Raw genomic sequence first — 22,777 nt, 5'->3', positions numbered from 1 at the left:
GGTATGCATGAGTAACCAAATGAAAAGATTCTAGATCTGTTACCACAATTTTCTTGGGGAGTCAGGGTCGTCATGTTCTGAGGTTGCACAATGCATTTCTTACCTTATTAGGTTAAGGGCACAGATGGTGCACTGTGAGCTACTAGGACTAAGGTCAACATATGCGGATGGTGTGCGTGGAGACTTGCACAGTTCTGAGGTTCATGTTGTCCTACAAATGCACAGTTTTTACTGTAAAAGTATAAGCTGTACGCCAATACCTCCTGCTGAAAATTGTTCCTTTTGCTGCCAGACCTTCGTACGTCCAGGTGACCGTAGCGATTTTGTTGCCAGATATCAATGGATTGGACTTAAATTCGACTGCTTCTATATTATTGGATCTTACATGGTTCAGGCCCTGTAGTATATCAGTCATTATTAGAATTGTACTTCTGTTTGTAATGGAGCCTCTGGGTTTGGAGCGGGGTATCAACTTCAGCCTTGCCATATCCTGCTCCGTTCTGCCCCCCTCATAACTGTTCTGTGGTTGCAAACATTTGAAATGGTTACAGGTGTGACTTTGCCTGTCCAGGTGAGCCTTGAGTGATGGAGAACCTGTCCCGATGGACTCTTTTGATAGGTGGATGGTAAATCGATAAAGTCTCCATTCCATGATCGTTGTTTTCCAGCTTGGCCTGTGGCTTACTGTGTCAGAGATCATTCAGGTGAGAGAGATGCAAATCATCAGAGATGGTGGTATCTCTCAGGATTGATGCTCTAGCTAGTAGCAATGATGCACTTGTAGCATAGGTGCCCCAAAAGGGTGCTGGTAAAGTCACTTTATCTGCGGATATCACCTGTAGGGGCTCTTGAATTTTAGCAAAACCAAAGGAAATGATGGACGGAGTGTTGAACATTGCAAGCACTCACCCCCAGTCAACTGATCTGGGTTTAATCCATCACCGTTCTTTAGCCCACTCTGCCACCCCAGTTCAGACATGGCCATATGCAAATCAGTCTGACCCTGTGTCTCATGGGAACAGTCCAGCCCGAACTGCAAAGCCATGTCTTCCCTGGACCGGAAACAAGCTTCCTAGGACCGGTTTCTGGCATTTCAGCCGTCTTCAGCCAGGCTTGCTTGAATCCAGTGGCAAAGTGAGCAAGGGACTCACGTCTGAGCATACCCTGCCAACTTATGGCGAACAAAGCAAAAACCAAAGGAAATGATGGACGGAGTGTTGAACATTGCAAGCACTAACCCCCAGTCAACTGATCTGGGTTTAATCCACCACCGTTCTTTAGCCCACTCTGCCACCCCAGTTCAGACATGGCCATATGCAAATCAGTCTGACCCTGTGCCTCATGGGAACAGTCCAGCCCGAACTGCAAAGCCATGTCTTCCCTGGACCGGAAACAAGCTTCCTAGGACCGGTTTATGGCATTTCAGCCATCTTTAGCCAGGCTTGCTTGAATCCAGTGGCAAAGTGAGCAAGGGACTCACGTCTGAGCATACCCTGCCAAGTTATGGCAAACAAAGCAAAACCAAAGGAAATGATGGACGGAGTGTTGAACATTGCAATCACTCACCCCCAGTCAACTTATCTGGGTTTAATCCACCACCGTTCTTTAGCCCACTCTGCCACCCCCATTCAGACATGGCCATATGCAAATCAGTCTGACCCTGTGCCTCATGGGAACAGTCCAGCCCGAACTGCCAAGCCATGTCTTCCCTGGACCGGAAACAAGCTTCCTAGGACCGTTTTCTGGCATTTCAGCCGTCTTCTGCCAGGCTTGCTTGAATCCAGTGGCAAAGGGAGCAAGGGACTCACGTCTGAGCATACCCTGCCAACTTATGGCAAACAAAGCAAGCTTTGTGAAAACACATTTCATTAATTATAACCGTACAGGGAATTTATCTACAGTAAATGTGAAAACATGCCCCTTGTGAATAACAATGGCAAGCTAGAACTGTCACTAATGAAAAGACATTCACCATGGTTGAATAAATTAGACAAGCTCTAACCTTCAACTGTAATTTAAGTCAAGTGCCGTAAGGCAAATGGGTCCGGTGCGCTCGGAGCACGGTCTAAATGAGAGGGGGTGATATGAGTTAGTCATCATGGTCCCAGTTACGATAATTGCTAAAACTTGTGTGTAGTGAAAGTACTTACCCGAGCTGGGTCGAAGGAAGGCTCAACGGAGTACTAAATCGCTTGTAAGTGCAGAATCCAAGGCATCTGGAGATAGCCTTGCCCAAATCGAGAAAGATCTATCAAGGATAATTCCAAAAGATGCAGCCACAGCTCCGTGGATGTGGGAGCTGAGTAGGTCTGCGACGTGTCGAGGCGGGGAGCGCCGGAAATAGACCAGAGCTGGGTGTCCAGATCAGTCAGACAAGGAGCATGCTCAGACCGTGTGAAATAAGGCACTGATAGCTGTGGGCAAAAGGTCGCCATGTTGGAAGGGGAGGGCAAGTGGAGAAGTGTGGCTCAATGGTTAGAGCGGCAGACCTCGATGCAGAGCACTGGTCCGGGACCAGGGTTCGATTCCCGCCGCGGCAGGGTCTCGGGCTATAAATTCCGCGGATCGGATATTCTCGCCTCAGTGCCATTCTAAGCATGGGTCCCACACTGCAACTCTGGGAAATAGCTTGCTTAATCTCCACAACGGCCCCAACAGCGCTGGGATGCCTGGCCTCACCATGGGGGTGCCCAGGAGTGGACACTTCACACGGAAAGCCAGGAAGGGTTCCTTCAGCGGTATGAGTACAGCGCTGAGATACCCGTAGTGGTCATCGGCGCTATATAAATACCTATACATTTACATTTACATACATCATAGAGAGTTAGCATGTGATGACTCAAGACCAAATGTATATGAACAATACGAACAGAAAGAAACGACTTATTGGTGTGGAGAAATTAGTACCGGATGGGATACCAAGAGTCATGTTGGGTATTCCTAATCATATTTCTGTTGTGAAGTGAGATATGGCATGCATATACTGGCAAAAGAGTGACGGCAGACGCACCCATAATTAGATCTCGAAAGGGTGGAAAAAGTCACAAAGTAATCACATAATGAAATGAATGCGCATTGGTGATCTGGAACAATACATCCAAAGAGGCAAGAAGAGATTAAGTATACAAGTAACACCGTCTGAGGAGATTTAAGTGCAAAGAATAATAAGATCATGGGGAGCACTTACCCGTGACAATACAAGAAAGGTAAAAAAAGATCTCATTGTGAGGCCAGGAATGGCTCATGCTGCATATTTAGCGGAACATAAGACAAAGTACCTATTTACATATAGCAAAACATAAGCCAGGGTACATATTTAGAAATGGCAGAAGAGTCCCAATAGTCTTGACCAATCATCCATTTTGTTTAGCCCAGTGTGTAGGCTGTCAGTTCGTATAATCCATTTGAGTTCCTCTTTGTTCAAAATCATGCCAATGTATGCACCCCATGGGGGTGGTTTGATAACATTAAAAACTTGCCATCGTATGTCATTTTCTGTGTCCCCTTTGGTGGTAAAATGATCAACCAAAGGTGCATTCTGTACTTTGTATCAAAGGCGGCTCCGGTGTTGGTAGATCAGGACCCGAATCTTCTGAGTGGTTTGACCAATGTAGATGAGGCTGCAGGGGCAGGTAATTGCATAAATTACATTTGTTGTATTGCAGTTTGAAAATTGGCAGAGACATTTTGATATTTTGAAATTCAAGGTCTTTACTCTCTAGAGTAAATTGACAAACAGAGCAACCACCACATTTGAAATGCCAGACTAATGGGGCCAAGCCCTACCTATCTGTGTCTTGACTTGATTATGTTACTTATATGTGTACCAAGCAAAATACGCTTTTGCATGTATTGTGACTTATCAGTGTACTGTATTTTAGGTCCCCAGAATAAAAAATGCCTGAGATTTGGAAATCCTTTGATTTCCACGTTGTGTTACCCACTCATTTGTTTCATGCTTAAATTTCTCTAAAATTAATGTAAATAAATTATTCAAGTCTCTGCTTGGAGTAAATAGACATAGTGCTTCATTGTATTTTCTATGTTATTATAACTAACACTCTCTTTGACGGGACCTTCTGTTCCAAAAATATAACTGTACACCCTAGGTCCCTCAGACCTTCAGGGTTCCTTGTCTTCTACACACAGTACTAGGTCTTGCACACCACACAGGCTGCTCCTGGTCCACGACCAGGTGCCCCAGGTCACCTTTCCCCACTGACTCCCTTGTGGCGCTCTCGTACTGTGCTGCTGCTGGCTATATTATAAATACAGGGACCTGCCAGCAGCTGGAATGTGCATTTATGGGTCTGAGGGCATTCAGTGAGTCAGGGACGGCTGCTGGTTTTGATGTAGGTTGCCCCTGCTGCAATGACTCCCAGGGCCACCTGTTCTGTGGGTGCTGTGGGTGCTATGAATATGGGCTGGGCTGTACGTAGCTCACGTGGCTCTATAGGCCTGCTGTGCCGCACTGTGTTCAGTGTGCAGAGAGAGAAGACTGTGCAGCATGCACAGCTTGCACAATGCCACTGAATTTCCAGAAGTGGCTCTTCCCAGCATTCTGGTAATTGTCCTGGTGAGCGGTAAGAGCATAAAAAAGATAACTCTCTACTCTTTTCTCCTTGTTGATCCATCCTCTGGGAGGCATATCGATTTCACGCAATGCAAGGTTTGCAACCTTTGTAAATTTGCATGGAAGCGCCCATGTTCAACCCATGGAATGCCTCCCAGAATAAAATGTAGTGGAATGCAGTGCAAGCCAAGTAAATCTGGCCCTGTGTATTTATTGATTTTATAGTGCGTTCTAATCCCTTAAATGTTTGAGATTCAAACCAAAGACAATGTTTGGGTCAGACAATTTTCCGTATTCTCACATTTGTTTAATTGTTTTATGTATTTTATGGAAGAGTGTGGCAATGGGAATGATGAGAAGTTGGATAACCCATTAAAGGGACCATCCAGTTATGATAAACAGCATCTATATCCAGTCCTCATTCATTAACAATCACCACCAATAACAATTCTAGAATATTCCTTTATTTGATGATTTTACATTTGAGGCAAAATTTTGACATTATTTACTGATGGCCCATTTAAGTACATGCGCCTGACCAGTGAGGTTGGTACTAGGAGGAGTGATTGGTCTAGTGTCTTGCATAACAATTATGAGTGTATAATTACAAAACCCTATATGTTTATGGCTGAGAAGCTTGAACCCTAAAAGACAGTGGTGGGCTCAGAACACAGAAATCCCGAGAGTGAATGGTAGAATCTTCAGCTTCTACTAGTGAATGCTCCTAATAGAAGACCATTCAAGAAATGTCTGTCCCACATAAACCACAAGCCATAAAGTCACTGAGCCAAGAAATTTAGCAGATGGCATTAAGAATGAGGGTGAAGTTGCTTTATGCAATCAACAGAGTATGCCTATGAAGGAACTCCATTGGCTCCCCCTGCAGCACTTTCATCAAAGCCAGCTTCCCCAATTACAAAAGAGTCCTGACCAACACCCCGACTTATCTTACAGACAAGTTCTCCATCTCTGGTGGCTTTTGGCACACTTAGAGCCTGGCCACCATCACATAGGAGATTTAGAAGCTGATTTAGAGTTCGGTGGATGAGTTACTCCATCACAAACATAACGAATATCCTGTCTGCCTTATTACAAGTGCCATAGAATATATTGCACTTGTAAAAAGGCATCAGGCCTTTACTATCTATGGACCCAGGACTGAAAGAGCAACCCTGTATCCATTGGGGCTTCACTAGTGCTGCTCCAATTTAGTAAAAGTTGAAGATGAACCTCTTTGAAGAATACTACATCGCAATGCAGCAACAGCACATGTGTATTCCTAGAACCCAGCAAGCTCTCTTATCACTTGTTGACAGTAGGTTGCCTTTGACCCTGTACAGTGTTCCACTGGCTTTTGGCTCGGTTTGTGCTATACTAGTATCACATACATACATATATACCTACATACATACATACAGACAGCAGTTTTCCTCCTCTAATAGTTTAAGGCATTGTGGCATTGAGTCTCCCAAAGTGTAACAATCATAAGCAACCTATAAAAAGGTAATCTGTGAACCAGCATTACAAAGGCCAACAGACACACATGCAGTAAATTGAACTGAAACAGAAGTAGATACTAAGTAGAGTACTGCAGGAAGATATGCCCTTGCACAGGATATTAGTGGATACAAATTAAACTCCATCCTACCTGATTACCCACTGCTGGTGGAGTTGAACTTGCTGATGGACATTATTATCATGCCACAAAGGCCATCACAAATGAGGTGACACTCATGGCTGCAGATCTGTAATTGTAACAATCTGTATTCAAGATGGGGGTAATATACAGAATGATTTAGTGTATAAGAGAGGATTAGTTAAAGTAGTTTATTTTAAAAACAACCGTGATTGCATCAATGTATTGGGATCCTTCAAGGAAGGATGTATGCCTCTTGCAAACATGTCTTTTGAGAAACAGCTCCCAAATATTTTGAAACAAGACTCCCAAATAAAAGGACAAAAGAAAGGCGTGTGTTAATCCTATGCACTATTTGATAAAACCTTGTGTTAATGACTGGACAGTGATTGAGTTACTTGAAATATGTATTAGACTGACGCAAGTAGATCACTAAAATATTGATACATTTCACCTCGCTTTTAAAATAATAAACTGATGGGATACCTTTGTGGATTGTTAACAGAATATATCCAGCCAATCTGCCTCCCAGAAGTAAATGAAGACTTTTTACCAAGAACAAATTGCTCCATCGCTGGTTGGGGAGCTACAGAATATCAAGGTAAGAAGACAGCTCTTTTACAATAATAACTCAAATTTAAATGGTTGCACTTTTTTCTGCTGAAGGGAAAATGAATACAACACAATGTACCTGGTTTGTTTACTTATTAGTTGAAAACCAACCGATAGGCTTAACTAATAAAACCAGCCTGTTATTATGCAAGACATAGATTATTCAATCAATAAATCAAATGGGATCTATAAAGCGCTACTTATCATCCCTATCTAAGCACTGGGGAGGGTGGTTGCTGCTGCTGCGATGGATTGGTCCAAGAGCCAGGTTTGTAGGTCCATCCTGAACTACTGCTGGGTAGGGACTATGCGGAGATGAAGGGGGAGGTGGTACCAAGATTTGCCTGCCAGGTGTAAACAGGAGTAGTCACCACTCCTCTGAATGCATGCTGTGTCAGCCAAGAAGAGTGATGAGGAGCGAAGTATACGGGTAGATTTGTGGTAGTTCACCCTGTGGTTGAGGTATGCCAGTCCCTTGTTGTGTAGGGCTTTGTAGGCGTGGGTGAGAAGTTTGAACTGCCACTGTTTGCTGATGGGGAGCCAGTGCAGAGATTTGACGTTGGGAATGATGTGGGTCCATCTCAGGAGGTCGAGGATGAGCTGAGCTGCTGCATTCTGGATGGTCGAGAGTCTGTTTAGTAGTTGTGAGGTGATTCCCACATAGATAGAGTTGCTGTAGTCCAGGTGGCTGATGATGAGGGCCCGGGTAATTGTGCGTCTGGTGCTGATGGGGAGCCAGTTGAAGACTTTCCTGAGCATGCGCTGGGTGAGGAAGCAAGAGGATACAACAGTTTATCTGCTTCCTCATCAAGATTTCGCTGTCCAGAATGATTCTGAGGTTTCTTGCATGTTGTGTGAGTGTGGGCCGAGCTCCGTAGGCCACCAGCAGTCATCCCACAGGGAGTTGTTGCTCCCAAAGATGAGTATTTCTATTTTGTCTGTGTTGTTTGAGGCATCTGTTTTGCATCCAGCTTGCAATGCTGGTCATGCATCTGTGGAAGTTAGACTTGATGTTAGTTGGATCTGAGGAGAGAGAGAGGATGAGCTGAGTATTGTCTGTGTGGGAGACTGTGTTCATGCCGTCGGATCGGACCAGGGTGGCCAGAGGGGTCAAGTAGGTGTTAAAGAGTGTCAGATTTAGGGAGGATCCTTGTGGGATGCCGCAGATGATGTTTTTCAGACTGGAGAGGAAGAGTCAGGGGCAAGCGCTTTGAGTTCATCCAGAAAGGAAGGACACAATCCATTCAAGGGCTTTCCCTTGGATCCTCAGTTGGTGCAGACCGTGCAGGAGGGTGAAGTGGGATATGGTGTTGAATGCTGCAGAGAGATAGAGGAGAATCAGGGCGGTGGTTTCTCCCCTGTCTAGGAGAGTTCTGTTGTCATCTATGGCCTCAATCAAGGTGGTCTTGGTGCTTTGATTTAAGCATAATCCAGATTGTGAGGGGCCCAGTGGGTTGTTGTTATCCAGGAGGGTGGTAAGTTCGAGATGTATTGCTTTCTAAAGTACTTTGGCTGGAAATGACAGTAGGGAGATGGGGCAGTAGTTTTTGAGGTCTTTTAGGCCCATGGTGGGTTTTTTGATCAGTGGTTTGATATCTGCATGTTTCCATCCTTCAGGGAAGGAGACCGACGCAATAGATGCATTGATGATAGTGGTGAGTTCCTTGCTGATGGTGTTTTTTCCCAGGTTGAACATGAGGTGGGGCCAGGGATCCTTGTGAGCTCTTGATGGTGGTGGTTGTGGAGAAAGGTTCCCATGTGTTTAGAGAGATTTTGTGGCAGTAGGTGGTATTGAGGTGTCTGTTGAGTTCGGTCACAGAGGGTTGGGTGTCGAAGATTTTGTAGACGGTGGTGATTTTTCTATAGAAGAAATCAGTGAGGGAATCGCAGAGCTCCTGGGAGGAGGTGATGGTATTCTCAGTGGCTGCGGGGTTGGATAATTAATCAATGATGCAGAATAGTTTCTTACTGTGGTTGAAGTTGGCATCCTGGCTGGAGGCCAGGATGTTTTTCCTGGCTCTCTTGGGTTGCTGGTGGTACTCGTTGAGGGTCAGTTTGAAGAGTCGTCATCGTTTGTTTTGCTGGTGTGCCAGATCCTGTAAAGATGCTTACGGTGCACTTGTAGGATTTGAGCTCGAGGGAGAGCCAACTATGATGTTTGGAGGATCTGCTGGTTTTGGTGGGTTTGAACGGTGCAAATATGTTGGCACAGTTGTGGGTACATACGTTGGCATTTCCAACTGGCCCCTTAAGGTTGGTGGCTGCATCGAGAGGTGAGGAAGCTGTTCCAGAGGTCTTCGGTTACTTTGCTCCAGCTTCTGTAAGGGGATTTGGGCAGGGTGGCAGGTATGGTGGAGATGGTTGTGATGTGGAAGTGGACAGTGCAGTGGTCGGACCAGGCGATTTCGGTAGCTTGGCTGCACCTGATTCTGTTGCTGGCAGAGAATGTGGGGACAAGGGTGTATCCGGTGATGTGCATGGGGCCCTTGACCAGTTGGGAGAGCCTGAATATTTCAAAGCTCTTGAGTAGATTGGTTGTGTTGGCGTCATTGAGGTCTTCCAGGTGAAAGTTGAGCTCGCCGAGGAAGTTGACGTTTTTTTAGTTGATGGCCAGCGGGGAGTTGAAATCCGAGATGACCTCGCAGAAAACTGGGACGTGGTCCAGGAGGTCTGTAGAAGAGGGTGTCTGTGACCGTTGTTTTGCTATTGGTTTTAAGCTGAGTAGAGTTGTTCCATGATGGGGTTGGTGGTGTTGGGGTGGCTGTGCAGTTGAGGGACTCTTTGTGGATTATTGCTATTCCACTGCCATGCTTGTTGGTGCGATCCCAGTTAATTATCTTGTATCCGTTAGGTGTGGCGGTGGCAATGTTGGGGGCTGAAGCCAAGTTCATGCACATTTTTGTGAGAAAGACAATGTCAGGCCTGATTGAGGTGATGATGTCTCAGATCTGGCTAGTGTGCTTGTGGAGTGAATAGCAGCCACTGGAGTTGACTTGTTGCAGTGGCGGTGGGCGTGGGCTCAGAGTAAAGGGCTCTGTGCTGCAGTGGAAGAGGCACTGATGACAGGAAAAAGGTCCTGCTGTTGATCCTGGAAAAGCGAGGTTGCAGTTGCCGGGGGTTGAGGGCTGACAATTCGGTGCTGGTGTACCTGTGGATGGCTGGGGAGGCCAGGTATCAAGGCGCTGGGCTTAGTCCAGGCATGGATAGGTGCATACGGGCTTTACTTTGGCATCCCGTGCTTTCCCCAAAAGATGGATGGGCGCTGTGCGAGGTCAGTGGGAGGCAGAAAGCGGGCAGGAGAGGGAGGACGAGAGAGCAGCTGTGAGGAAAAAAGTGTAAAAGCAGTTAGCCTGGAAGAGAAGTGGTTTAGTATTAAAGGTTGAAAAAAGCAAGTGTTTAAGGGGAAAAACGATTAAGGAGTTAAAAATGCGATTAGAAGGAAAAACAAATGAGATTAGAAGAGAAACATGATTGGGGAGAAAAATGCAGTTAGAAGGAGTAAAAACCAAATTAGAGGAGAAAAATCATTAGGGTAAAAATGTGATTAGAAGAAGTGAAAACAAAATTAGAGGAGAAAAACGATTACGGCATAAAATGCGATTACAAGGAGTGAAAACAAAATTAGAGAAGAAAAATGATTAGGGCAAAAATCTGATTAGAAGAAGTGAAAATGAACTTAGATGTGAAAAATGATTAGAGGGAGAAATGCGATTTGAAGGTGTGAAAACAAAATTAGAGGAAAAATTAATAGGGGAGACAAATGCCATTGTGAAGGGGTAAAAACTAAATCAGAGCACAAAAGGATTAGGGAGAAAAATTAGATTAGGAGGAGAGAAAGTCATGGGGACCTGTGAAAAAAATGGATTTAAGAGTCAGTGGACCTGTGGAGAAAAGCGTTTTATGAGAAGTAACAGAGCTTGGCAGCCAAAAACGCAGGGACAGAAAGTTTAAGAGCCAACGCGGGGATCCAAGAACCTACTTGGAGGGGCGAGCAGTAGAGGATAGCTGGCTCAGGGTCCTGTCTATTATCTTCTTAATGTACAGTGTGACTACAAGTTTGCCAGTGGTGTAGCAAGGGGTAGCGAGGGGCGGCCAGCATCCCCTAGACCCCCCCGCTCTTCAGTGCGGGGCCGTTGCGGGGCGGCAATCCATGGATTTGCCAGCACCTCCCCCCTATCTTCAATGAGTCCCGCCGAGGGGCGACAAACGCAGGTACCGCCCCTGGCAGTCTCAGGTCTAGCTATGCTCAATTAGGTATTTTTTCATGACGTTTCACAAAACTGCACAAAAAAGACATGCAATTATACAAAATTATGTCAATAGCGCAAATTGTGAACAGGTGTCATTAAGATATTTTCTCTCGAACCAGTGTTCCAGACATTTTCTGCTCGAACCAGTGTTAAGTGACCAAAATACTGGGTGCAAGTTTCATGAATTTTGCAATTTTCACTAGTGTAATAAAACTTTTGTCTGGGCCAAAATTGAATACAGCATAGACTGATAATTGCATTATAATAAGGGTGCAGATTTGCTACACATCAATGGTAAAGTTGCATGCAATTTGACCATTATACCTCTAATGTGCAACATGCGATCATGCCCTGGTTGCAAAATGATTCTCAAAGCCTTACTATCTTTATGGGCAACATCACTCATTCTTTATCAAATAGAAGTACATGTATATGTTCACTATCAAATAGAGGAGTTACTAAAACCACAAATATTTCAGAGATCTCGCTACAATCAGAGAACGAGAAGGATAAAACACATATATACCATATAGGTACCATATGAGAAAGTGGTTGAATCTAGTTTGAACAGATGAAATGTCTAAATCACAACAGTATAACAAAACGGCGAGACATTAATAAAGTTAAAGGAAGAAAATGATGCCACTCTAATATGCAGCACTTGAGCTATGAGCGATAAAATCTGAATTAACTGCCTCTTATTTCAATGTTATTACAGACAGTGTAAACGTTGGTTAAATGTGACCTTTTTAAAAGGTAAATGATTTTTGGATCTAATTCTCATAGGTGTCATTAATTAATTCCAATCATTAAATATTATGAAGTTCTCTCCCTCAGAAAAAGATTCATTATCCCCATAAAGCAGGTCATCATCAGCCCTACAAATGCTTTTGGATCACAGGTGACCTTGGCAATTTTAGGAGAGCACATCCTCACAGGAAAGGGTCCTTATGGTTATTCGACAATACCCACACTCGCGACTAGACTAAGGATGCACAATCACTCCAAATCCTGTTTCTTGAGTCATCTCTAGACCACTATTGTCCATTTAGATTGGCAAGTCCTCCCGTACAAGGAAAAGTGGAGCCGACTAGCTCACAACAGATAAACCTTCAGTACTTTAAGGGACCTCGAATCACCCCAATCCTAGCTACTCAGCTATGAAATCAAAACAAAGGTTCCTGCAGAAGCAAATACCAATAGTCCATCTACTTGCTTAAGAGTAGTAAAAGGTATGTGTGCTGTGACCACAATTGGCTAGCCATCAGGCAGTATCTGTGGGGACATGGATGTTTTCTGCACATTCATTAAGTGATATGATGTATGTCATGGAATGTGAACAAATAAATGCTTGAGGAGAGAACATGTTATCCTTTCTTGGTTTTCCATCCCTCTGGTCTGCTTTTAAAGGGTTGTAGTAGCCCACATGGTGACCTTTAAACATCTTGGTGTCTTATATTTCACCACTGAATTATTGCTGCACTGAAGCGTGAACTCGCTATGAATTGATTGTAGATGTGCCTGTCATTATTTTATAGGGTAATGGGCAGCATTCAGGAGATCTGCTGCCAAATCTCTCACCTGGAAGCCTCATCTGCTGTGTGTAACACCCCTCCCCCACCATTCCTGTGGTTGGAGACGTCAAGGAGTCAAATCTGTTTATCACAGTGGCTGAATATTAAATACTGGCTTTCACTAACAGAGTTAGCCACATTCTGAATGTGTAGGTTGTGCCTAGGTCGTTCATGGAGATTTCCTTGCCATCTAGGGTGTGCAGTGATCCTGGTACTACATGGAGTGGGCTGTTCCATCCCTGTTCTCCTCCGCTCCCTGAGTGTATGGCTAGGGGACCACGTAGATACAAAGGGCAAAAGCCCATCAGTAGCGCTGGCATGGCTTGTATGGGGAGGGGCGGGCACGTGGTTGAGCAGTGAGGGGGGTCAATAGTAATAAAACAAAAAAAGTGAAACCTACCTTTCCGCCGACCCGGGTCCCGCGTCTTCACTGCTCCTGGAACAGAAGCAGGCAGCCTCCCTCCCCTCCCCTAAGGCAAGCACAATGCTCCAGTGGAGCGTTGTGATTGGTCGGGATGCCGCCCAGCCTGGGGCTGTAGGAGATGGCATGTTCTCCATGTAGGCTGCAATGCAGCCTGTATGGAGAAGGGCAGAGTGTGCATGACTGGTTTGGCAGCCAGAGAGGGCAGACCAAATAGTCTTTGCGCACTCAGGATTGGGCAAACAACTCCTGCCCTGCCCGGGCAGCTCCGCCCACCCGCCCGCCCACAATGCACAAAGAAATATAAAATGGTAACAACCAAAAGTTGTTACCATTTTATGTTTTGGCTTTCTCACCCCTGAAGTCCATATTGGGTGAGTGCATTGACAACTGGTACTGTGAAGTGTATTATTATGTACTAATTCTGGTTCCTCCCCTGATATGAAAATTATTATTGCAAGATTTCATGCAATAAACGTGTTGCTGAGCACACCTCTCTACCAACCTACGTATTTACTATATAACACCTACATTTGTGAAAGTGCCAGTACTAAAACACCTACCACACAACTAGTTTTACTAAAATCGGAAAAGTCTCAAATTGTTTTGTCATACACTTTATGTGCTCTGAAACATTTCTACCAAGATATTTCAAAACACGACAGCTTACTGTCGACTTATGAAGCACTGTGCTGAGTGACAAAGTAAGCCTTCATCAAGAAATGTGACTATAGTTACGTTTCTACAGGGCACCACCCTGTTTTTTATAAACTGCTACCACCAAGGAAAACAAAATCACTCCAGAGCCACACTAACCTTCGGTTTGCTTTAATAAACCCTAAGCCTTGCGGCATCTGAGATGAATCTTTGCCGTGCTGCATTTAACAAGGGGTATACAATTGTATACTTCTACAAATAATTGCATTATACATCTGAAGATATCGAACACACTAAAATACCTCTATGTAATAGACGCTAGAGTGTAGTAGTGTATGTAGTAGGAAGACTCATGGGTGATTACACAGGGAAACATTTCCCCCAAGAGGAAAATTTACGAAACTCAAGTTTATGTTTTCTTTTTTTACTTTGTCAATGTAATTTATGTTTTTTCACAAATTCACAATAAGTACAACACTGTGACTTTGAAGCAGCATATGCTTGGTAAAGAGCTCTGACCCCTGCCAGGTATGGTCTACCCTACAAAACTGCTAAAAATAACATAAACAGATAACAGTTTAAAGATTTTCTTTCCGAGAAAACTTCAACAGAAGGAGTTTCTTAATGTTTTTAAATCTTTTAGTAGACTGGGAGCCACCTCAATTATAAATGAAGAATTTTTGAAGCTATGGATTACAAGATGCTTACATGTGCTGTCTGATAGGCTTCGAGTTAGAGATGTCGTCTTGTAATCCCAAAAACTTTTCCATTTGTCAAAGAATTCTGGGGCATATTATCAGGGACGGCGTTACAATTATCGCCGTTTTAGCGGCAGGAAACTGGCGCTAAAAGCGCCGATAATGGGCTTGATAATATGCCGCAGAGAATTCCCATAGAAGACCATGTCCACACCAGAACATGGTCTTCTATGGGAATTCTCTGCGGCATATTATCAAGCCCATTATCGGCGCTTTTAGCGCCAGTTTCCTGCCGCTAAAGCGGCGATAATTCTAACGCCGTCCTTGATAATATGCCCCTCTATACTTCAGCCTTCACACGATTATAAGCTGCGCAGCGGCACTTTTTGATTTGTCGCAACAGAAGAAAACTGCTCAAATATTAAATCCAAGCAAGCCTTTACTTCGATAACCTCTTCGGTGGCACGATCCTTGATTCTGCAGAACTGGAGGACAAGCGGAGTTCCCACATATTCAGAATGGCATAAGAAAATGATCCGCACGTGTAAATTTGAACTGACATATGCAAAAAGAGTTGGTGGGATCAAAAGGTATACACGGGTCTGGAAATTCATGGAACAGCTTAATGAGGAATCAGTTATGCAGGGTTGTTAAACTAGAGCTTCTCCCCGGTTTTTGTTTTTTTTAATCCTTGTTGATAGACAGAGAAGGGAAGGAAGGGAAACATTATTGTGATTTTAGTTGGCTGCATCTAGAATGGATGATCTAATTTTTCACTTGCAAAAGGTTTTAACATACCCTATTTATATTAAGAATAGGGTGGGTCATTGGAGATTAATGTCATCTCTTTCTATTTTTTCTCTGTCATGCTTCAATTGCTACTTTATTGTACTGTGATTGAGCCTCCTTGTTTTTCCCTTTATCATTCTACCATGAAGTTTATTGCTTTTAGTATTCAAATAGTATGATTAGATCCTTATCTATGATGCAATGAACTGCAATACCATTTTTTACTGAAATGTAGGGATAGGCGTAGCCCATTGACGAAGGACATCTCACTTTTTGCTAATGTTTTAGCTTGGTCGAAATGTACTGCTGGCACACTGCATTTTAGCCTTTTTCTTAGAAGAACGGAGATGACTTGATCGTCGTTATTGATTGATTCCTTTTTCATTTATGAATCATTTTTTTTGTCTTATGTATTTATTGTGACATGCATTTCTCTCTATTTTTCTGCTCACAAAAAAAAGAAAAAATATTATACGCTGAGGTGTATCAGTAATTCAGAGTAAAATGTTTTGCTTATTTTATTTATTTATTTTCAGGGTTTTATAGAGCGCAAACAAGATTCTTGCGTTTATCAGAGCGCTTTACATTAAGCAACTGTTAGTTATATAAACAAATAAATGCAGATAGCTCACGTATACATAACATCTCGTGCAATAAGCAGTAGTGTACATAACAGGAATATCCCCATTGAGTCAAGTCAAGGGCAGATAAAGTGAGTAGAATGTTTAGTTGGACCCTTAACATAGTAAGGATTACTAGTAAGGGAGCTGTTGATCTCGGAATTTATTTAGTCTGTGTTCAGGTGAATTTTGCCATGAGAATCGCTTTAGCTTCCTTTTTGAAAGATGAGGTAGAGGCATTCAGTCTGGTTTCTGGGGGAAGTGTATTCCATATCCTGGGCGCCACCCCCGAGAAGGATCGTTTATCTGTTTTCTTCTTGTTGAACCTTTGAGGTTTTAGTAGTAGGTTTTCCGCACTCCTTGAGGATCTTAAACCACCAGAGATCGTCAGTTTCTGTGCGAGGTAGCTGGGTGCATTATGATGTAGGGCATTATGCGTCATGCACGCTATTTTTAGATGAATTATGGCATCAAGCGGTAGCCAGTTCAAGGATTTTAAATCTGGGGAAATGTGGGAACTTCTTTTCGAGCCAGTGATGAGTCTCGCTGCAGCGTTTATTGAGTCGCTTAGGGGAGCTGTCGTAGCTTTTGGATGCCACAATCATTTCACTATGATTTTCAAAAAGGCCTTTATGTACACACCACTAAATTATAACCCTTTCGTACAATGAGAGCAACTTAATGACACAATTACCAAACAGAAAAGGCAAAAGGTGAACTATGAACTATGAAGGTGTTTTCATTTTTACCTACATTCAGTTTGATGATGTGTTTCTCACTACACCGAAAATAATCCAAGACATCCAAGAGGGAATGTCTTGAGTCTGTAAATACCGGATATTGTTAGGTTTTCCTAGGTGACATTATCTGCAAGACCAGAAACGCAATATTTGCATGTATCAAAACTTTTATGCCATGATCGTCCATGACGGTGTATGTGAGAAAAAGCCTCTTTTGGCGTAGTCAGTCGCACTTTGCTGAATTGTATTGCTGCTGGTAAGGAAACCTTGAGCGCTGAACCCAGCTAAGTATTTTCCTGTGTGTCTTTGGCATTCAGAAATGATTGACTTCTATCATGAGGTGCTGTAATTAGAAAGTGAGCAATTTGCACCTGATTCTGAGTTCCAACCCTTGGGTAATGGAGTATTACAAACAATTTGCGCATGATTTCATCCAAATCAAGAAGTGTGCAAATCGGAATTGCACACAATTTGCACCTGTGGTTTGTGACATGTTTTACGTGGTACAAATCGAAGGGGCAAACATCTGCATCAGACACAATTTGCAACTGATTTGTAATCCACTTCCAGAAACAAATTGTGTCAGCCCATACAGGATTACTGGCCCACTTGTATGAAAGGTTTTTGGTAGCACGCTAGACTGAAAAACTTTAGGAAATTCGGCCTCCGGTGCTTAATCTGAACCGTTGGTTGCTGGCGGGGTCCAATAACACTCATTTTTTGGAGACCAGCATATATTTTTCTTCACATCAGACATTGACCGAAAACAAGAGGGAAAAACAAACAGGGAAAGAAAGATCAAGAGAAAGACGTAAAAACTGGCATAGACAAAGAAAAGAGGAACTTCCAAGAGACAGATAAAGAGGCTGGGTGTATCTGGTAGTGGATTAAAGACACTTGAGGTGGATTCAAGTCAACACATTCAGCACGCAGCCACAGGTTTATGAGCAGAGATTTGGGCACCGTCATTCATTCTTTTACAAATTTAACACTGCCTGCCTCCGCATAAAAGAGTCCCTGCTTCTTCATAGTGATTTTTACCTTATACGTTTCACCAGATCCTCTTTGTTTTTGGTCGAACTATAACAAATTATAAGAAAACCATATGTTTTGGGATCGATTCCACTGACTCCAATGGGTTTACAGATTGAACAAAGAACTCTTATGCTCCTAATTTGCTGAAAATAACATATGTATTTAATTTAGATGAGATTATGACTTCATTTAATAGTGGCAATAATACTATAAGACTGATAGCATGTTCAATAATGTAAAATTAAATAATACATGTAATGATCATTTTTATTAGGGGCTGTGGCTTATACATTGCAAGAAGCAGTCATACCACTGATATCCAATGAAAAATGCCAGCAACAAATGCCAGAATATAACATAACAGCAAATATGATATGTGGTGGCTATGAAAAAGGTGGAGTGGATACATGTCAGGTAAATGTGAATCACCAAGCAAACACAAATTGAAATGCATTTTTATATAACACTGTCAAAATAATAAATATGCTTTAGTTATATTCTGATAAATGAAGTTCTTTTTGGAAATATACCAAAGTGAATATAAGCAACTGCTAATGTTTAATCTCATGGGTCTTCCACAATGGATGCTTAATACAGCAAAAATGTAGGGCCTTTTACTAGTTTAACAGTCCGACCACTGTCAGACTGCATCATCGTCTGTCAGATAAATGTCATCTACATAGGACAATGACTCCTCATCACAGTTTTGAAGTACCTCTCTTACACTTGCTGAGAACAACCCGGGCTATTCTTATACCCTAGGGGCACTTTACGGAATTGGCATTGAGAGCCCGGGGCAGAAAATGTTGTCAAATATCTGCTTTCAGGCACTATATTTTGGTAAAATAATCCATTTGAGATGTCTAGTGTTGTTTTGTATTTCTTCCGCACAATGTTATTCATTAATGCGGCACTGTGTGCATTTAGTACTGTAAAAGTTTTTTTGCATGTGTCCAAATGCCTGTAGTCTAAAACTAGACGGTATGAATTGTCGGGTTTCAGTACCCACAAACAAAGCATTATTCATGTGGCGGTGCAATTCTCAATCCCACCTTCCTATTCAAGTTGATCTAAGATCTCCCTGACTTGCTTCTTTGTGTCATTTTTTATTGGGTACTGCTTCTGTGGTGTGGTAGTAGTTTTAACTGTGATTTCATGGTGAAGTGACTCAGCAGCCCACCCTACATGATTTAGTATAATGCGGGAGCTAGAGCTAATGTTCACTCCTGCGTGTATGTATGTTTAGTGATTCTGGAACGAGGTTCGAGAATTCTACCATGATGGTAAAACAGTGTATATATTGCAGGTGTATAGATACATGACAGTACTCAAGTGTACTCCTAAGATGCAAATTCTACCTAGGTATATCTGAGTATACCTTGCATGTATGTGGGTGTAAAGTTTAGAATCCGCTAGGAAAGAGCCAGCCCCATAACCTGATGGGAGAGAATGAAGGACCCCATCTTGGTCTCGAATTGGACCCCTGTATGCTGGAGCTTCTCCAAGCTGGGACCTCATCATCTATTGTCAGTGTGACACTTCTCCTCTGGTTGCCATTGAAGATGTGGTTCTTTTATACCCAGATGGAACCCTCAGGGATTCTACCTAGATGTGTAAAGGTACTGTAGGCCTGTCATTCAAGCATGACAATAGCAGTGACTTTCTTACAGAGTTATTATGGAGAAGATGGTAATCCTGCTGTGCATGCCCTAGGCAGGGGATTTACATATGATACTAACACTAAGAGTCCTCATGCATAATAAATGAAGCTAGCTTTGGAAGAAAACCACACAACGTTTATTGGGCACATAACTCGGTGAAAGGCCAGCACCAGAGTCGTTATGTAGAGCAAGGTAGGACCAATGTAGGCTAAAGGTCATGCAGCTACCTAGGCGTATATTGGGGTACATTGGGGCTCATAACAGTACCTTTTCAGTGTCCTAACCAGACTGGCCCTGGAAGAGGATTTCCTAGGTATGGTACATCGTTTCTATGACTAGATGTGGTTTTTGAGAGAGCTAGGGCACTTTCTGGGAACTAGAAGCAGGGACCACTTCATTTTCACCATCCACTACAATGTAAATACTATATTTGAACCCTTTTTGGATATAGTAGAGAAGTACTTGTAGTTGTGATCCTACATATGTCTTAGTTACTACATGAGTGAGTTAGGACGTTGCCGGTGCCCTTGGCTCCCATTTTCTTTCTTTCCTTTTCATTGTCCAGAGCATGGTGGGTCACCCTTCTGATGCAGATCCTCTCACTCAATGGATGGACATATATGAAATAATGCATTTCACTCTACTGTATTCAATAGATTCTTAGCTTGTATTGTGGAGCTATACTGGTACTTAACCTGAGTTTTATTTCCATTTTTAAGGGAGATTCCGGAGGACCAATGATCTGTGAACAGAATTCAAGATGGGTTTTGGCTGGGGTGACTTCTTTCGGATATCGGTGTGCCCTGCCCAGTCGCCCAGGAGTTTATGTGCGTGTGACAAGGTTTCTGGACTGGATACATACTTTCATACGCAAGAACACATGAATGTAAACTGGATTTATTACAGTCATACATTGTAAAATAATGTGAATTAAAAAATATGTGCTGTTACTAATTTCCTATTAAGGAATCATTGTAAGGATATTCAGATTCAGGCGCAGATTGTTGGCCTATGCGCTCTCAATCAGTGATCTGTTAATGATGTTTCACTTAAGAGTGACATTGTATAGATGCCACTTCCAACACCTTCAATACTTTTTTTCCCTTCAAGTTGAAGGGAAATGTAATTATCCAGTCTTATGTCAGCCTAGCTTTAAATGAAGGCAGCAAACGCAAGAGTTCCTGTCTTGTTTTCTGTTCATATCTCGTGCTGACTTATGTTACAGCCACCTTACAGATTCAATGAAGAAACTACAGTTTATGTCTTGACTTTATTTCTACAATACAAAAACCTAAAATCACATGTTGGCCACATATAATTGTTAAACAGTTATAGATCTTCTGTGTACTTCTGGCTTAATCTGACATTACAGCCGCAATAGATGCCATAACTGAAGACATGATTGATAGCATCAATGAAGAAATGACCAATGCAACATTGGCGTGCCATGAAGGAGGTAGGGCGCTTCCTCGTGAAGCACCGACGGTCAGTACTAGAGACAGCCTCAATGGGCACATGGGCAACACAATTCAGCTGTTTTAGGTTTTGGAACTTAACTGCAATGTTCAGTCAACTGAAGTATTTAAGTAATATTTCTTTTCCAGCTAATGTTGAATAATATGTGATCAAAGCAAAATACAAAAAAATTAACCTTGACCAAAGCTCTTCAGAATTTCTTGGGAATCTACATTATGTATTTCGATCGCTTCCTGCTGCACCCACAGGACCTGATGAGTTGTAATACTCAACAGCCACCTCTCAAAGGACTTGGCATTTTCTTATGTACTTTGATCTAAACCAAAGCATGCAGGACACGGAGTGGATGACCTGCAGCCATGCAGCAAGTGTTCTGTACACATGGCAGAGTTCAGCTATGTGATGTGCTAGTACAGATTTCGAAGTGTGTCCAAAGTACCTTACAGGAATTAAGCAATTTATATGACTTATGGGAAATAACCTATGTGTTTGATATCAATCTTGCGAATGATAGGAGTTTGTAATCACTGATTTGTTCAAATGGATTGTGATTCATGCAGGACTGTTCTAATAAGTACATTTATGCAACTCGTTCAAAGCATGTTCTTGATTTAAAGATGTAAGTACACTGACATAAAATGCCTGAGATAGATTGGGACTTTTATATCATAAAATAAACAAAAATCAAAGTTTTATATTATACTTTTCAATAAACCAACTTAGAAGTGAATAAAAATCAATCCTTGTTTAGTGAATTAATGTGACCATATTTGCTTATGTTCGAAGTAGGCAGGATTGTGTTTGCAACTTTATCGTTCAGATGATATTCTATTCACATATCTTATAAAGCATATATCTTTCCAGGCCTATCAGCCCTGGCTGGAATGAGAAGCAATGGGTGTTGCGGTGGAACGCCCATAACAACTCCAATTGCACGCCCCTTTGCCACAAAGGACTGCGGCGTAAAGAGCCATATTTACAAGGCTTAGCACCACCTTGTAAATATTGAAAATGGTGCCACGCCACTGAAGCGTCAAACAGAGTGCTCGTAAATATGCCACTTTATGCCTTGAATTGTATTTTACAATGTATAGGCAAACAATTAAGGAATTGAGTGCTGCGCGTGCTGAGTGCTGTTTAGGAATACCCAATAGCATTCAAGCCGCAGCGTTCTGGATGATTTGGAGTTTTTTAATGAAAAATGTTGTTTTCCAGGTAAAGTAAGTTGCCATAGTCAAGGCAAGAAAGAATTAATCCTTGAATCACTTTCCTTTAGACCTCTATAGGGAGCCATTTCAGAGTCTTCCTTAAGCTCCACGGAGGCTGAAGCAGCTTGCAGCCACCTTCTATAGTTGGGATGTCATGAAAAGATGTTCGTCAAGAGTAATCTCCAATCTCTTGACTTCCAACTTGGGGGAAGGATGTTTCCCTAGGGACGGAGCCAGTTGATTTGGTCCCAGAGTGCTGGATTGTAATTCAACTACCACGGCCTCTGTTTTATCCATGTTTAGCTTTAGGACGCTGGCTGCCAGCCAGTTCAACACCTTTTCTAGACAACTATTATGTCCTAAAGAGGTGGATCCTGTATCAGGGGATAGAGAGACGATAATCTGTGTATCGGCCACTTATGATATCATTGTAAAACTACATGAGCAGATGATATCAGATAGAGGATGAACATACAGATTAAAAATATTAGGGCTCAAGGAGGAGCCCTGTGGTACCCCACATTTCAGCTGATGATTTACACAGAAGAGGGGCCCCTTACTAATCTGAATGCTCCTCTTCTCCAAAAATGATGCAAGACATTTTAGGGCGCTACCTATAATGCCTACTTCTTCCAAACGGTAGAGTAGGGTGGGACAGGAAACCGTATCAACTGCTGCACTTAGCTCAAGAGGAATCAGTGCTGCTGACCCACCCTGATCTAAAACCTTTTTCAAATCTTCTGTGGCCATTAGGAGCGCTCTTTCTGTATTCCAGTCTGAGTGGAATCCTGTTTGGGAGGGGTGAAGAATATTATAAGCTTCCAAGT

At 42.7% G+C, this 22,777-nt stretch overlaps 1 protein-coding gene across 2 annotated transcripts in view; it reads left to right on the top strand.

The window, feature by feature from the left end:
* Positions 1–21,482, top strand: part of TMPRSS15 (transmembrane serine protease 15) — a 1,488,231-nt gene extending 1,466,749 nt beyond the window's left edge. For both annotated transcript variants that reach the window (XM_085623059.1, XM_085623060.1), the window contains exons 24-26: positions 6,715–6,810; positions 17,880–18,019; positions 19,986–21,482. In XM_085623059.1, the coding sequence (XP_085479185.1) occupies positions 6,715–6,810; positions 17,880–18,019; positions 19,986–20,150 (401 nt within the window). In that variant the 3' untranslated portion in view covers positions 20,151–21,482. The remainder of the gene's footprint in view (positions 1–6,714; positions 6,811–17,879; positions 18,020–19,985) is intronic.
* The last annotated feature ends 1,295 nt before the right edge of the window (positions 21,483–22,777 follow it).

Source organism: Triturus cristatus, chromosome 8 (assembly GCF_964204655.1).
Source record: "Triturus cristatus chromosome 8, aTriCri1.1, whole genome shotgun sequence".
NCBI lineage: Eukaryota > Metazoa > Chordata > Amphibia > Caudata > Salamandridae > Triturus > Triturus cristatus.
This window is presented reverse-complemented; position numbering and strand designations above follow the sequence as displayed.